This window comes from Orbicella franksi, chromosome 4 (assembly GCF_964199315.1).
Source record: "Orbicella franksi chromosome 4, jaOrbFran1.1, whole genome shotgun sequence".
NCBI classification, from domain to species: Eukaryota; Metazoa; Cnidaria; class Anthozoa; order Scleractinia; family Merulinidae; genus Orbicella; species Orbicella franksi.
Window position 1 is genome coordinate 25,694,351 of NC_138148.1, and position 17,833 is coordinate 25,712,183.

At 39.2% G+C, this 17,833-nt stretch overlaps 1 protein-coding gene across 2 annotated transcripts; it reads left to right on the forward strand.

The window, feature by feature from the left end:
- Positions 1-1,384: 1,384 nt before the first annotated feature.
- Positions 1,385-15,555, forward strand: LOC145483787 (uncharacterized). 2 transcript variants are annotated; one of them, XM_081462330.1, is made up of 10 exons: positions 1,385-1,432; positions 2,204-2,300; positions 2,674-2,757; positions 4,401-4,644; positions 5,659-5,818; positions 7,382-7,611; positions 8,232-8,291; positions 8,564-11,272; positions 13,919-14,113; positions 14,880-15,555. In XM_081462330.1, exons 2-10 carry the CDS (start codon positions 2,211-2,213, stop codon positions 15,098-15,100), a joined length of 3,993 nt encoding a protein of 1,330 aa, XP_081318456.1. In that variant the 5' UTR covers positions 1,385-1,432; positions 2,204-2,210; the 3' UTR covers positions 15,101-15,555. The 2 variants fall into 2 exon arrangements, with proteins under 2 accessions (XP_081318456.1, XP_081318457.1); XM_081462331.1 differs by having other exon boundaries at positions 13,922-14,113.
- Positions 15,556-17,833: the final 2,278 nt, after the last annotated feature.

Below are 17,833 nucleotides of genomic sequence, written 5' to 3' on the forward strand. Positions count from 1 at the left end.
TCCTGCTAGACTATGCTTCTTGTTCCTGTTCAATGCCTCGACAAGACTTTTTTGTACTTCATCTTTTGCCCAGTCATGTAAAACATTATCTAAATTCTCAAAACTTTCCGCCATTTCAAAACACAGAGGGAAAAACTTTGAAATGATGACGTCAATCGTGCGTCTGTCCTCTAATAGATCATAGGCGAGAACCAATCAAAATGCGAAAATTACTTGGGTTATTATATAAATCAAAATAATTCCGATGTGTGGAATTTAATAAGGTTTAAGGCAATCAAAAAGTTATTTGCAGCATCGCTTTGCTTGTTTTAATGTTTTGCCGTAAAACGTCGATATAGAACAGTTTTGTCCAGCGTACTAGTTATAACTAGTGTGTGCTATTCGTAATCTATTGTCGATTCTCATAATAATCATCTAAAGCCAGTATTTGGAGCAAGCGCAAGGGACAACCGAAATTTCGGGGTGTGCCAATCTCAAATTGCGAAGGTCTGGTCCTTAAATTTTTATTGGAAGACTGCCAAATGTTACGTTGTAGCTGAGTAAGGCAAGTATTTGCCTTTTGACAAAGGCTGGAGGTTAAAAATTTGCCACGGTGTTTGTAAAGCCATTTGTCTTCCCTTTTGTCTCTTTGATTTACAAAAAAAAAAAACCACAACCAGGACGGAAACTTTAAACTAAACTACTAAATCACATAATTGGGAAAATTCGCGAGTAACCTTTTCAAGGATACAGTTGCGAAATTGCGAAGCTACTAGAAGTACAAGACCCAAATCATTGTTAAAAGATTAAAAAACGCTATCCACCAGATAAATCGTTACCCAGTGAATAAATGCTGGCAATAAAACACGTTACGATATTCACGGGATAGAAATTTATTGGGCGGATAATAATTTTTTCAGGGCCCTGTCGTCTAATGGCTGCGCTGAAATTCGAAGTAGCTACATGTAATTACGTACGCTTTAAACAACTGGGTTAAGATTAATGGCCAATTGCCTTTGAGACACGCCTCATCACAACAAACATCTTGTCCAAGATGATAAATACGACTCCCATGATTCCCTGCAGGCGCATCTTATAAAGGGAATTGACCATTTCCAACCTTGTTTTATAACGTCTTACATTCACCAGCAATAAAATTTGGCATTGCACAATTGATCTAAGAGCCCATTTCTAGCTAGACATTGATTTTGGTCTCTGAAATCAGATCTTACGGAATCACTTAAATTTAGTTAAAGTCAAGTAATCGTGTAAGCACTATTTACAGGCACCTGTTTCAAAAGAACAGCTGTGATGCCCTTCTGACCTAGATAGAACAAAAAGGTCTAGAAATTATTAACTACTTTAAAGCGACTGAACAGATAGTCTTAGAGACATTTCCCGCTGTATTTCAATCACTGGCCTTGTTCTTGGAACATGTAAATGATTTGTTAAGGTAGGTGAAAGGATTTTTCTCAGACAGGCCACGTAATTAGTTTAACATATTATTCTTGGAGGATGGTCGGTCTGAACTCTCAAGTTTCCAATTTATGAACAGCTACTATATTCACAAAAATTAATATGTGTTAATGACACTTCCCTCACGATTTTATCGTTCTGCAAGCGAGGCATTCCCTGATCATTTAGTTGATGTCTAGCTAAAAGTCCCATCCATCGGATAAAAGTGGTTAATTATGATATTAATAGGTACCCTTTAACGAGTTAGTTGCATCAATAATAATGTACGTGGTACCGGCAGCAGCCCTTTACCTCGCTTCTTGTGATAGTGGTTGGATCCTCTAGACAACAATGGTCGGTATCTTACCACTTGAAACCAATCGAAACAAAATATCCTTCCAAGTCAGTCAAAGTGCTAAACGTTCTTGGTGACAGCTGTGTGAAATTCGTAATATATAATATAATATAGAAAAGGAAAACGGCATCATTGAACAAAGTTCTGTTACGAAACCACTAGCGATTCCTGTATTACATTGAAACTTTTGTCTCAATCAATTGGGTCATTGGCGCAGTCTTCTAAATACTTCGAACTGAAATCCGTATATACTGAGCATTTAGAAACCACTCTTCACGTGTTATCTAGTTGATTGGAAAGATAGAAGACGCCTAAAATCAAGTACGTCATTCCCTAGTAAAATGTTTTAAATTACAAGAATCAAAATTGCACTGCTTCTATGTTCAGCATATGTTATATTCTTTGTGCAAACAGTTATCCAATGTCTGTCTATATGTATGCGACGGCAAACAGACGACTCGTATCATTTATAACAACGTCCCTTTGGATAGTGCTTGCTTTTGGTAAAGAGGTAAGAGAACATGATATCTTTGCTTTACCGTTATTGGTTGTTTCAAATTAACAACATTTTTTAAACCTGTGATATTTAATAACCTCAGGAAGTCCTTTTCTGAGTTTGAACCGTTGTTTCAAAATTAGGCGAGATGGAAAAAAAGTTCATTTGAGCTGCCACCGTTTTCAGTTGAAACATTTAATTACATAAAGTAAGATTTACTGAACGTAAGAAACTTTTGGCCACTTTCGCAGTTTTTTTAATGTTAGTGGAGTTCACCATCGTCCTGGTCGCCAAACACGTTTGCAGATGTACATGCACTGTTAATAATAACATTTATATATTTTAATAATGCACATGCGCTGTTAATAATGACTTACTAAATCAACAGCATGCTGCACTCGTCAAAAGGGATACAACACTTGATAATGTCAAAGCAATGTACAACAGATACGTAAGTGAGTCAAGAGGAAAGGTGAGTGTTACGTACTTAAAATAATGGTCATTGTTTTATTTTTGCTATTTATAATATATAGTTATAACATAACTAAACCAAAGCGCGCGCTCTGATTGGTTAATTTAGCGTCTACTATTTGCCCATGGGTGTATACGCTAATGACGTGTGTGCTAATGTTTACAAAGTGAATCTTTTGACAGACACTGTTTCCAAAGTAATGGCCGACGTCCTTCTGCCAGAAATGCGAAACTGTCTTCACAGTTGTCTGAAGATTAAACTTTATCGAGTTACTGGTGTGCAGTCGGTTGTCATGAATGAATTTTCGCGCGCTTGTTTTCTCTTGTCATGTAAGACTACACAACATTTTTTTGTGATGTAGCTCAATAAAAGGACTTCTGTTGTTCCAATGTCTCAATTTTATGTTATAAAACAAATGGTAAACGCTATAGCGTGCACTATCGAGTTATGGATGCACTTGGGAGGTTTGCTAAGCACTCAAGAAGCTACAGTCGCACGAGGCGATAGCCGAGTGCGACTCTTACGCTTCTTTCGTGCTTAGCAGCCTCCCGCGTGCATCCATAACTCAACTGCACGCTATGGCGTTTACCATTTGTTAATTATAACATATCAATGTATCTGGTAACGATTAGACTGCAAAACAATCGTCTCTCCCCATTCTCCTTCGCCGTTTTTACACTCGCTCCAAACCTTTCGTTCGAATATTGACCGTCGCTCGCGTTCGCAAAAAATACGACTGTTTTGCAGCCTAGGTAAGGATGCCCAGGGAAGCGAATATGCCTCATGCAAAGGACTATCTTAAAGATACCTAAGGCTTAATAAAAAAATAAAAATCTGCCATCGACACACAATCAAGGAAATTATTGAAAATTTCCATATTCACTGAACTTTTGAATAGCGTTACACTGTAACAGGGATTGACATCAACGAAAAGTCATCTTTCTAAGATGACTGTTGATAAACGGCATCTAAAAAGTTAATGAAACCTATAACAGGCGATAGTTGAGGAACTCAGCAAAATTAGTTGCTTTGCTCGCTTTTTCTGGCCTTAATCGTGCACTATAACACAATCCTCCGAAGGAAAAAAGATGGCGACTGGTACATTTCCCCATAATTCTTAGCGCACGAAACGCATAGAAAAGTCCTAAAACCTTCAAACTTGGCACACAAAATGTCTTTAACACAGGGTCAAACATTCCAAAAATATGGCTTTCCTTGTACTTTATGAGCCGTGTAAGGTTCGCATGGTAGTGGTAAAATGTACAGCTGCCGTCTTTTTTCCTATGGAGGATTGTTTTTTTACGTGTCTGCGAGCACCTGGCAGAAACAGATCTGTAAGTTCTGTAATTAAACCACAGTGTGCATGCGCAAATCTCGGAAAGATTCTGGGCTGTCATTTGACCTTCCTACTATTCTCCACTGCTCCAAATCCCACCGCCATTGAGTATAGTATAACCGCTGACAACAACAAATAACTAGGCGTTTCCTCGAAGGTTACATTCATAACTCTTCAACGTTAAATTCCTCTTGGTCTTTTGTCTAGCTAAGGAATCTGAGACGTTTTGCAGAACCTGATATTTTGTTGATCGTGCTAACTTTATCGCCTCTACTGTAAGATTTATTTTCTTTATTGTATCTTCCAGGCAAAGTATGCTGACGCTGGGAAAAACGCTTGCTCGATGGACCTGCCACCATCGGTTACCAACACACCTGGGATACTTCTTGTTGCTGCGTCTAGGGACGAATTCCAAGCCTCTCTCGGTTGTGGGGCTTGCGTTAAAATACTCGGTAGCGGTAAACCGGCTGCCGCTGACCTAGACGGCTCACCACCAGTCCAAGGAACTTTGAAAGGAATAATTGTCGATCAAGATGATTCGCTAAATCAAGGTATTGACTGTGTTCACTTTCGCTGACGAAGCTATGCAAGACAGCAAATTCATTGTCCGTAGGGGTACAAGGAGCTAAACTATAGAGCTAACCTCTAAAATTAGTTCTGTTAGAGTTTCACTATAAGACAGTGTGGTACATGTATATGTTAGAATGTTGTGTGCTCTCACCTTCGTTCTGTTTCCCAGTCAGTATACTGATAATGTTAGCTGTAATATGGCAAATAACACCATGGCCTCCTTGTGTAACCGTCCATTTCCTACCAGGGACAAGCAGCCTCCCAATTTTTAAATGTGATCTTATATTATATAAACACCAGTGAAATACCAGGATTTTTCCTTTCACCAAAAAATATCTTCATCGCGCGCAGTGAAGATACTATTTTTATCTTTCACACTATGAAGATATCATTCCTTTTTGATGACATTTTTCTTTTGTCCCTTTAACTACACTTAAATTTTTTGATGAATGATCGAAACATCTTCGGATCTTCTTTGGTCGTCTTCGGCAATCTTCGGAAAATGTTCTGAAATGTTCGAAAAATGTTCGGAAGCGTTCTTCTGCCCTTCGGAACAATTTTGGAAAATCTTCGGAAATCCTCGGAAAGCGGTCGGAAATCTTCGGAAAATCGTCAAAAACGTCGTCATTAGTATGTTTATATAATAAAGAGAATATTACATGCGCTTGTGGATACGAATTTTAACTTCTCTTGTTCAACTCAATATCTCATCGAGTTGAACGCTCGAAGATAAAATTCGTATCCACGCGCGCGCATGTAATATCCTCTATATATGTACTTCTTAGATTTTCTTCTTTTTACTTTTTATGTACGGTTCACAGCACCACTTTGATAACAGTACTATTAGTACTGATTGGTTTATTTATTTATTTATTTATTTATTTTTTAATTTTTTAATTTATATTATTTAGCAAAGCAAGGGGGTAACAGTTTACTCAAATATGGTTGATATCTTACCTCAAATTCTGTTTTCCATGTCCTATAAAATCATTTAGGAGACTTGGCTCTTCTCCCTCCTCAAAGTGGCAGTGGTTTGTGGGAGATCAACTTCAAGGCTACTGACTGCCCGACAGCTCTGGGACCAACTGGATACATCCAATTCCGTTTTACCGGCAGCAACGAAATGTATTTCAAATTGCAAGCAATGAATGCCAAGTAAGTAAAATTCACCAGGTCAAGTATGTCTTGAGTTGGTCATTATTAATCATTAGTAGAACTTTACCAGAATACTAATGCAAATGCTGTAATCTGATTGGCAGAGCCGTTGAACACTATCAGCCATTAGTGTGCAGTGGCTGGAGGTCGTTTGCAAAATGGCGACGTTTTTTTCATTTTTCCAAAATATTGGAGGAAAATTTTGACGCAACTGGACAAATTCCTGAGAAGGCTAAACGATGGCCATTTACGGTTTCTTGTGCACGTGCACACAACTTCAATTTTGAATGATAATTCAATCCCAGTGATCTTTTTAAGGCGCAAAGTTTAATAGTACGTCGAGAAATAATTGGAAACCGTTGTTTGAAGTAAATTTTAGTAAGAATTCTACTAATTAACAATTAGGCTATTCGCTCTCAATTTCTATGAGGTGATCAACTATCACCTCATAGAAATCTCGAGCTCATAATATAATTGCTAATTAGTAGAATTCTACTAGTACACTAATGCAAATACTGTAATCTGATTGGCCGAGCCATTGCATACTATCAGCCATTAGTGTGCAATGGCTTAGTGTGGTCGACAAAACTGCAACATTTCCTCGTTTCTACGAAGTTTTGAAAAAACGTAAAAAACAAACGAATAAATAAAATTCCCCAGAAAACTAAAAGGAATGCATTTACAGTTTCTTGGATTAAAAAAGCTCGAAATTTTGTAAAGAAACTGATAAGCGTGCGTACACAACTGCAAATGTCAAATTGACAATTACTTCAGTCTGCGCGAATTCTCTAAAGCTTGAAGTTTAATACTAAGACCAGAAATAATTCGAATCGTTATTTGAAGAGATTTGAGTTAGAATTCTACTAAAACAATTAGATTATTCGCTCTCGATTTCTACGAGGCTATAGTTGATTCGGCCCTCGTAGAAATTAAATCTCGAGCTCATAATCTAATTGTTAATTGTAAACCACCAAGATCGATTCATTTACCAAGTAATTTGCTTCAATGGCAATGTTTCTTATTCGTGTATTGTTTATAAGGTCGAAAGTGTGTGTGCCCTTTTTTATCACTTTATGCTCACACTGGTCGACCAATCCAATATAAGCTGAGCAGCAGCCATCTGCACGGAGTTCTGAGAAGCTCCATATAATGAAGCGATATGGATCTACTGTGGGTGTGACACTATTTACTAACCAAGTGATTTGCTTGAAGGCATTGTTTCCCATTCTTGAATCTGTTCAGACGTTTGACAGTGGTGTTACTTTATTAACCGACACAATGGACGAGAGAATTTCAGGAAGTAAAATGTTTTTGCCATTTTTGGACTACAGCACTAGGAAGATTTCAAAATGATCTATGTCACATCTACACTTTTTATTATCGAGTAATGTCTTTATAATAGCAGAAGGAAAGAAAGTCTCTTTGGAGTGGACCCTGTGACCAACGTACATTTTAGTGGCCTCAACACCATAATTCATTTTTCGAGTTTATTAGCTCATACTAATACTCACTTAGTCTGATTTTTTCACTGTAAAGCCATCATTATATGTCTCTCGCTTGCAGAGTTCCGGTAGCTGGAATTGAAGCATTCGAACGCGTGAAAGGCAAATGGTTTTGCCTCACAAGGACATCAAATAACTTCTTTTCTAGCGAGGGAATGGGTGCTGTATCATTTCCACTAAAAGTTCGACTGACAAGTATCATGAATGAACAACTGGAGGCAACGATTTTAGCACTGAAAAACGACGTTGTCATTAACTCCGATGTTCAGTTCTCAGACACTAAAGTCAGAGGTAAGAGATACACCTGTCAGTATGCTTCGTCTTCCTTTATTGACTTGATTTATTTCTTACTTATTTCTAATTTATTTTATATCGTCTTTATTTACGTTTCGTCTATCTATTTAACGACGCTGCGGTGTGTAAAAGATGCTATATTAATACACTTTAATTTATCCTTATTACATTAGCATGCACATGTTCTTTTTTTTTATTTCATTTATATGTATTTTTTCCACATATTTTGTACCGCCTGTATTGAACAACCTGCACAGTAAGCTTAATATGAGCGGGTAAATCTCTCCCAGTGTGATGTTTTGTTTCCGAATTTTTTTAGCCTGTTCCATGCTTCGGGTCAGTGGAGACCATCGAAAAAGCGAGCCGGCGAAAAAAAAAAGACTCAGAGAGCTTGGAACAGGTTACGAATTTATTCAATTAAATACGCTTGAATGACATCTTGACTGTCTGCCTGCTACGCAATCTGTCCACGCTACTAAATTTCTTTTCGTTTGCGTGGCTTACTGTTATTTTGACAAAAAGTAACCCGTGATTGTTATCTAACGTTACTGCATTGGATTAAAGTTTTTCTCCAACTGAGTAAAGCTCTGTTGATTTGACTTCGTGGATGTCCACAGGTGGATCGCCTGAAGGAATCCAGTGCTATGGTCAAGGTGACAGACCACCGTCTGGTGAAGGTGCGCTAATGGTTCTTTTGTATATATATATATTTTTTTCTTTTATGGCGTCGATGAAAAATCAATATTTTTTTAAACCAATTGCATTATCCGGAAATGAAGTCAAGTTTTATCCCCCTCCTCTCTAGTCTTATGTTTTGTTATTAATTGATGATACAACGAAGTTCGAGTTGGTTATCTGAATAAGCCCCTTTCATATATTGAGAAGAAGACAGATAATGTCCTAAAATGGATTGAGAAAATGAAAGTGCTTTACTCGATCTGAAAAATAGGTGATGAAGGATTCTGTGTGTCAAAGGAAGACGGAATTTACGCCGATCCAGAAGATGAGACTGCATTTTACGTGTGCGAAGGAGAAAAACCAACCAAGAAATTTTGTCCAACTGGCCTCAAATTTAATCCAGTCATCTCTGGCTGTGATATCCCAGAGGATGTTAAATATGTTGAAAATGAAGGCGATTCATCAGGGAAATCAAGTTCAAAAGATGACAGCAAGTGGACCTCTTTACCAGGAAATGGAGGACTGAAGGTTCTTTCTGTTGGTGTTCATCCAGAACCTCAAAAAGACGATAGTAAGACAGATTTGAAATTACCGCCCCCTCATAAATTATTTTCTATCAATATCTTTAATGGCGCTCACAGCCAGACAATAAACAAGTTCCACGACGGAAGAGTACACAATGATGTCAACAACGGTAGATTTCGGGGAAATGTGCAAAATATGGCTGAAAACGTAACGACCATGGGGTCTATAACGAAGGAGAATTACAAAAAGCTGGAATCGGCATCTGCAGACGTTGCATTAAATGTTCAGGAACGTTTGCGAAATGATCAAAACAAAAAGATAAGCGAAACTCCGTCAAAGTTCATGGCACAGCAAACAGAATCAGCTAACAAGAACAAATTGAGCCAGGGAACTGGAAGACTAGACCACCGCGGAGAAAGCACATTCATTTCGCAAGATTCTTCTTCACCACCAGCAGAGTTAAATCCAAAGATTCCATTACGTCCTGCAAGTAACAGGCTTTCGTCAGGACGTCCAGAAAGTTCTGATAACAGAAAACTTCAAGCTGACCAGGATGTTGGAAACACGAACTCTTTACAAGGTCATCTCGGTCAACCTCCTCACAAGGTGTTCGCAATAAATATTTATGGCTCGCATCCACAAGCTGATCAAAATAGGATGAGTGGAGTCAAGGAGTTTGAACTAGCAAATCAATATAGGGATACCAGTTCCTCAAACAATGGCCATAGGGTTCTTGCTGGGACGCAGGGTTTTGAAAATGATCATGGCGATGCCTTGAATACTCCTGAGCTCAAACCTGTGGGCGAGTATCAACAGGAACATCAGTCATATGCAGATCTTGGTACTAAAACAGTTGAGGAAAATATATTATCCACAAACGATTCCACTGCAACAACACCACTTCATTTTAAACTTAAAATCAATATGGACAACACTGGAAAGCAACCCGTGATTAACTGCACTTTGTCCGAATGCTCTGAGAATGATTTTGCTGTAGAAGATTATAAAATAGCAGGGAAAGGCTCACAATCGCATCTACCTGCGTCAACCAATGAATCTAATGATGGTAAACAAACGTTTGTTCATCATCAAGATAATCATGGCTCTCAAATCACTAAAGAGGATGGTGATTTTCAGGTAACTTTAACAACTGACTCGTCAAGGCCAGTGGCTCAGCCACAGGCAATGCAAGAATTACGTGTGTCTCCAAACCAATTAGCCAGACCTTCGATAACATTCTCTCATACGCAGCCTATCAAAAATAATCCACCTCAGCTGGAAGATACCTCCCAAACTATCGTTCAGTCATCGCATAGTTCTTTATCTAAGGAGGCACAAGACGTCATTTCTTCACACAGAAATGGCAGTACGACAGCACAAACAGTATCTGAGAGCCCATTGGGAAATAGAATTAAAACACAACATAATGATATGGGGACGAAAGGTGACAATGTTAACGAACATGGTGAAAGTAATAAGGAAACACAAATGACCCCCAATCTTCAAGACAAATTGTCAAATGAGAACCCAGAAGAAAATAGAATGAGAACACAGAACAATACAAAAACGACGAAAGGTGACAAGGTGATCCAACAAGGGGGAAGAGACAGCGAAGTGAAAGCGACCAGTCTTCATAAATCTCTAGAAGGCGAAAGTTCTGTAAGCAACAGCTCAGTGGTAGATGCGCATAATGCCAGGAAATTCGAAAATGCAAATCAGATTCCAAGTAACGAAAACAACTTCCATGCTGAAGAAGGGCATGACGAGCAAAAGGAAAACTTCTTTAACACCAAACTTAAAACCAGCCCTCAGGGAAACAGTGTGACAAATCAGTTAGAAAGCAATAACATCAAAAACCAGTTTTATGAACAAGGTCAACTGAATAGTCAAGACTTTGTACAAATTCAGAGCCGTCCCCAATTAAAGATCATTTTAAAAAATCCTGGGAAAATCATAAATCCTTTAAAAAGACGATCACACGCCAAGGGTCATATTGTACAAATTCTTAAAAGTTTGATAGATAGGCCACTTAAGTTAGGTTCCAAGAACAAAGAGGTCGCATCTATGTTGTCGACCCTCGTTAACAAGAAGGTTCAGGAACAAAAACGAGAGCAAACACCTCAAGATGATTCCGAAGCCATCAAAGACAGTGCAAGTATTGCTGAGAGCATTTTAGAAGCCAACAAGGAATACCTTGATGCCATCGCTATGCAGGGAATGGTTTTCAGTGATGGAGATCCTGAAACGGAAAATATGACGAACGTCGTGGACTCTTACCAGGGTCATGGTTATCAACAGCAGCAATTACAGGGTCCTCAGATGGCAAATCCAGACGCGGAAGGAGGGGTTGCTGCAACCGGATTCAACGAGAAAAGTCCACGTGATGGTGCACTCCAAGAAGATTGGCTTAATGATGAACATCTTATAACGGGAATCAAAGGCAGTGGAGGAGGTGGTAAGTAACACAATATTTTTCAACTTCACGGCAGCGGCCATTTTCCATTTGTATATGTAATAGGACTATATGCTGTCCAATTTGGAAATAATTGGACGAAAAAAATTCCGAGGAAAGCCAAAATTGGTCGAGACCGCAGGCAATTTGGCTGTCAGAGGAATTTTTTGAATCCAATTATTTCCAAATTTGGCAAGCATGTAGTCCTGTTACTTATTAATTATATAGCTCCTGAAGTAATACAGCTTTGCAAGGAAAACTACAGTAACTGTCTCTGAAGAAAAACAGACTGGGCCCTCGATCTTCCGAATCTTGGGAAAGCTTCAAAAATATCCGGTGATCTTCGGAGATCGCCGGAGATGGTCACAAGTCTTCGGAAATCCCGGAAGTGTTCGGGTGATCTTCGGAAATCTTCGGGTGATCTTCGACAATCGTCGGAAGTGTTAGGCCGATCTTCGGAAGTACTCAAGTGATCTTTGGATATCTTCGGAGATGTTCGGGGATCTTCGGAAATCTTCGGGAGTGTTCGGGTGATCTTCGGAAATCTTCGGGAGGTTTCGTGTGGCCTTCGATAATCTTCGGAAGGTTCATAGCTTAATTTCATTAGCTGAGACAAACTGTCCTATGTTTTCCCAAATTGAACAGTTTCTGCGTTTTTACTCAAAGTCCTTATTGAAAACTGTCCAAATTAAATCCCAAATTGGACAGTTTTCAGAAATTAAAGGATAATAGCTGTGCTGACAATACTGGATTAACTGACTGCTATATAATTAGTAAAGGAACTGTTTTAATTTTTCAGGGTACACGAAATGGTTTATAGAATATTTAAGGCAATCGATTACTGTTTAAAGTGGCTGACTTCGGATTCCTTCACTTTCCTTTAGTTTTCACTTTGATTTGTAATAATAATGGGTTTTACTATCGCTGCAACAAAGGAATACCCAATTATGGTGAACACGTTTTGGTCATGTTTTTTTACCTAACTGGTTACCATTGAAAGATTATATTCTGTGAAAACATCCATTTAGTTTGGTCATAAGTAATATTAACTCAAGAACGAACTCGACTATCCCCATTATACTGTATTATTTAGTTTTGATAAGTTTTAGCTTTTCGAAAAATTTCAGAGAATTCTCTGGATGGGTATATAGGGTATGAGTATCAATGAGAACGAGTTTATATAAAAACAGGGGCGGATCCAGGAATTTCTGAAAGGGGGGGTTGTACACTATTGTAGTAACCTTTAACGCCAATGGTGTGGAAGGCGAGTTACGGCCCCATGCCTCTGGCACGAGCTCTTAAGGGGTCCGGAGCCATGCCCCTCCCCCCCAAAAGTAATGTTTCCGTTTTTTCCCTCTAAAACGCCTTTTGCAGCATTCCCGAGCCTTCAAAAGAGTTGTGAAGGCATGATATAAAATCTGGAATTTATCTTATTTCTCAGCCAGGAACCCAAAAATAATAATGCATGATTGAAAGGGACAGCAGTATCATCAATAGTTATTTGTCGTTTCTCTACATACCCCATTAATCAAACAACGTAGCCTGAAATAGTCTTCTAGGATGAACTTTTACAAAGGCCTCGCATATCTCGTCTACCTCGAATCTCTCAAGGTAATGCATAGCAATAACAGCGAGATCTGAAAAGCGCTCTTCAGACATCGTTGATCTGGTGCAGGTTTTGATCCGTTTCATGAGCGAAAAGGACCGCTCAGCTTCCGCACTACTGATTGGTAGGGTGCACGCAATGAGGAGAAGGCGATGGATGTTTGGAAAAGCATCCTCGTTACACGCGCCAAGTGCTAATAAAAGATTGCTTGGAAGTTCCTTCTCTGCTGACTGCCACATCGTTTGCCATCTTCGCAGCTCATTCCCAAGGGATTTGGGAAATGGAAGGTCATTCTCCCAGAACAGCATGCCTTCTGTTGCTTCAGATAGCTGCAGGGTGTTTTTAACTATGATTGAGGGTACTAGATAAAACAAGTGACGAGCGTGGCGATCCTCGTCAGAAAATCGGTCTTGCGTTTGACTAATCAGGGAATCAAGAAGGGGAATAGCCACAGATTTTTTGTAATGATCAATTGGACTAGAACTGGGAATGTTTGAGCGATTCCTCTGCATGCTTGTCTTTCTGGGAATAGCTTCAACGATTCTCAGTTTCACAGCAAGGTCTAATATTTCTTTGTACGAAACTTGAAAGTTGATATACTCAAACATTCGCTTGGTCCCAATCCCACCCGTTTACGTTTGAATGAATTTCACCTCTTCATGTCGCCTGTTATATCTGATCCTGTCTGATGACGCGATCCTGATAAGACCTTCTTGCAAGTAATATCCTCCACAGCAGTCGCGAAATGTACATTATCTTTTCAAAACTTGAAAAGCAGTCGAATGGTGGAAGTGAAACAACTTTGTAAAAAACAATTTTATTCTATCATTTTTAGGAAGAATCAAACAAAATAACCAAAAAAAATGCTGCTCAAAGGGGGGGTTGCAACCCCCTCAACCCCTCCCCTGGATCCGCCCCTGAAAAACTACCCATTACAAAGATCTATCGACAAGCAGAGAGCAGTGTCCAAGATCAATTACTACGATAATGATGTGACACATACTAGTATATCGATAGAAATATATTTCATCGGTTGGTTTCAGCAGGTGACAGTGCAAGTGGAATGAGAGAGAAGGACCCAGGCTCAGGTCAACCAGGAAAAGATGGCGGATCAGGAAGATTGGTTGACGCCCAAAAAGATCATTTTAACGACCGTTTATCTGTTACTGTTGGACAGTATGGTGTGTCAGAAGTTAATGCATACAAAGGAGGGATGCTCAAATCAAAATCCGATCCAAGTACGAGAATGAACTTACGCTATTAAACCAGTAGTGTCGACACTCAAGGGGTTATTTAAAGATCTCCAAAAGAAATGTTAAACCTGGTTTATAACTAAATTTAGGTTTGCACATGATGAAATACTAAAAGAACAGCTCACATAGACTACATTTTAAAGAACTGGTCGTCAAGACCACTGCTTTCTAATCTACTATTGATTGACAACCAGCATTCATGATTTTAGCTTAAGTACGATAATGTACGCGTCACTCATGCCATTGGACATTCGGAGCGTCATGCTTGTAATTGGACTGTACAGGCATGTGCGTTCAATCACATGGGCTGTTTTTTGGACAGTTGTAATTGAATGGGTTTCTTTCTACGTCTATCTCGGTCAGAACAAACCTAGCTGTTATTGTTTTTACTCGTACCTGAGTTTTGAAAATAACCAGTAACAGGGATTCATTGTGTCCCATTCTATTAGCGCTCGATGTCCCACTCTTTCGATATTCATGATTAGAGTAGTTAGGAATGTAATTACTTTGGTTTTGGGTCTTTTTTGAGGACAGTTCGTGATTGGCTGAGTTGTCTAATTGTCTAGTAATTGGTTTTGTTTTGGTTCTACGACACTCAATTGAAAACCGCTCTATTAAATTAATTGAACTACTACTACGCGGTCGTTCACTTTTTTTTTTATCCTTTTTTTAATCCTGTTACCATCATGAAACCTAAGCATTAACGAAGCAATATGGGCACTTTGCTGACATTCGATTTTCTCTCTTTCAGGGTTGAAGTCATTCTGTATTGGAAAGTCGAGTGGTATTTACACAAATCCGTTTGAACAGAAGAGCTTTGTCATCTGCTTTAATGGCGTGTCAGAGGAAAGGGAATGTCCTGAGGCAATGCTGTTCAACCCAAGAGAAAAGGTGTGCGATGTGCCAGATAACAAGAATACAGAGCAAAGCAAAACGAACGAGAAAATAACGGGAAACAGTAGTCTTGGTTAATTCTAATACGGATTTCACCATTCTTCCTGACATGGCCCTGAAGAGAAGTCGAAGGATCAAGGAAGACAAACGGGATGATGAACTCAAACGAAATGGAACTCCTTTATAAAATATCTACCAATTAATCGTATGACGCTTACGCCATAGTTAAAACTAGAACGTGCAGCTTGACTGCACATAACGGCTGTGCTGACGACTGCGTTACGAAGTTAAGGTTATTGTTAAAATATTGTTACCAAATATATATATACGTTATTTTAGACTCGTTTTACTGCCCTCTTTCTGTAAGCCGCCACTGTTTGTATCAGCAACGTATAGCACTGAATTAAAATGTTACATGTATTAGAAAATGAATGATAGTTTTATACGCTCAGTATAGTCTCCAGTTTACGTGTATGTTTGAAGGCAGTTTCTAGTCTTGTGATATAATATTAAATTATACTGAAACCAATAACAAGCCGATCAAACAATAGACACAACTTAGAATTTGTTGATTTATTGATGGATTGATTGATTGATTGATTCATGATTCTTTCATTTTTTGATAAACCCCTGATTAAACCAAAAGTAGGATTAAAGGAAACTCTCGCTTTTGAACTCGGAATTCTGAAAAGCTGATTTTGCTTTAAGCATCCCCTCTCTGTGGAATTTAGGGAAGAAATAGCGTCGCTTGTGGTCGTATGAAATACCGAAGAAAATTCGCCAAGAACGAGATCATTTATAGAGGAACCTCGAATAAAAGGACTGAAGATGAATAAATTTGAATCCCGGGGAGTTTTTCTTTGGGACTATGGGATCTTAAGGTGAGCACCCGGGGCACTTATTTCAAATTTAGGAGAAGACGGGGGCGCTTATTCGAGGGGGGAGGGCGCTTATTTAATTTTTCCCAAATTGTGTTCAGGTATGATCGTTTTTTTTTTTTCTTTTTTTTGTAATATATGAACGCGCCAGTTCCTCAGAAGGATCCTGTCTCTCTTGAAGAACTACGCCATGTAACCCCTTTAGCCGGTTTAGGCTTGCTACACAAGGTTGGTTGGGCTTTAGGCAATGAATCAGCCGTTCTTTACTACCATCCGTTGCGACGGTCAATGTGCAGTGCTTGAATGAGTCGAAAATTATTTGCTTGAGATTGAACACGACCTAAACTATACATCCTTTATTGTCTCAGTACTATTCCATAAAACAGGGGGAGGGGAGGGGGGAGGTTATTGGAGGGGAGGTACTAATTTGAGGATTTACGGTACTCAAGAATAGCTCATCGCTCAAACATAGTCATTGTTCATACCGGTAGTGCATGATTGATTCAAGAGACAAGGAAAATAAATTCCAAGTGCCTTTGATGATTGCTGCATAATACTGAATTCTACTTTATGTCAAACCAGTCAAAAATGTCTGCGAAGTTTGGCTTGTTAGGCCAATAGTCCAGTTTCGAATTCGCCATGACCGCTGATTAAAAGCACTGAGAACGCATTTGCAAGGGTTAGCCTCGGCCTAAAGTAAAATATTCACAACTGTCAGCGAGAAGATGACCTGTTTACAGCTCTGTGTATTGTTTACTTTTCAAATTTGTGGCACCTTCCCGCCGGTATTTGTGAATATTTTTTTTAGGTCGAGGCTAACCCTATGCAAATGCATTCTCAGTGCTTTTATTGCATGATGGCGTCATTTGACTACAACTACCAGAATCCTTCACTTTTTCTGTTTCTTATGCTAATTGGGGCAATTGTTATTTAAACCCCACTGGGAATTTAAAATTTAAATAACAAAGAGAAAACGAAAGGAGTTCTGGTAATTGTAGTCAAATGACGACAACGTGCAAATCTGCTATTAGAAGGTGTTGCTTAACATCATTTTGATCGAACGCGGTCTTAAAGTCGGGAAACTTTCGCTTTTTTTGTCGCCTGCGTGGCAGGCGTTCAAAAGGCAGCGAGACGGGGAATAAAGAAAAGCGAAGTGCGATCGGAGGAGGACGGGGGAGAACTTTCCTCCCTCTCCGACAGCACCTCACACTTCTCGCTCTCCCGAATCCCTCTTCTTTAAAGCCTGCAAAGCAGGCTGTGCTTTTGAAAGCAAACAAACTAAGCGGCTTATGATCGTTTCCATGCAGGCGTATTGACCGAAAGGCAAATATCTGCCCGATCCGGCCCGACCTCACTCAGTCAATAAACCGTTTCGTTGTTAGTTTGTTAGTTTCTTAATTATTTTGTGAGGAGTGTTGAATTTCTTTCTGAACTTTCGGAGTTACCAAAACGGAAGTAGTTCTGAATCGGACAGTTCGCCGAGATAGTAAACTTCGCTGTCAGAATGTTCTTTTTAATCCCTCGTTTTGAAGAAAATAAAATTGTGCAGCGCAAAAATTGTTTCTGTCACTAACTCGCATCGATTTTTCGGGGCCAAACGCATTTCTAGTAGGACCGCACGTATTATGTTTCGACGAGTACGGCCCTCATACAGGACCTTTTTCCTTGTGGTTTTCCAAGGAATTAGGGTGCAGGGCCGCACGGATTATGTGATAATCTTCTTTTCGCCTCTTTGAAAGGGATAATAATACAAATTCGGTTGTCCACCATTTTCGGTTACTAATGTTTGGAAAACTTTGTGATCTCGGATAAAAGAAAAATATCTCGTTGCGGGACTCTTCAGAAAATACGGGCTTTTCAAATTTTTGGCTAATCGATAAACGATCGTCGGCGTTCGTGAAATGACCGTGTCCACAATTAAAAGGAAGTGTAA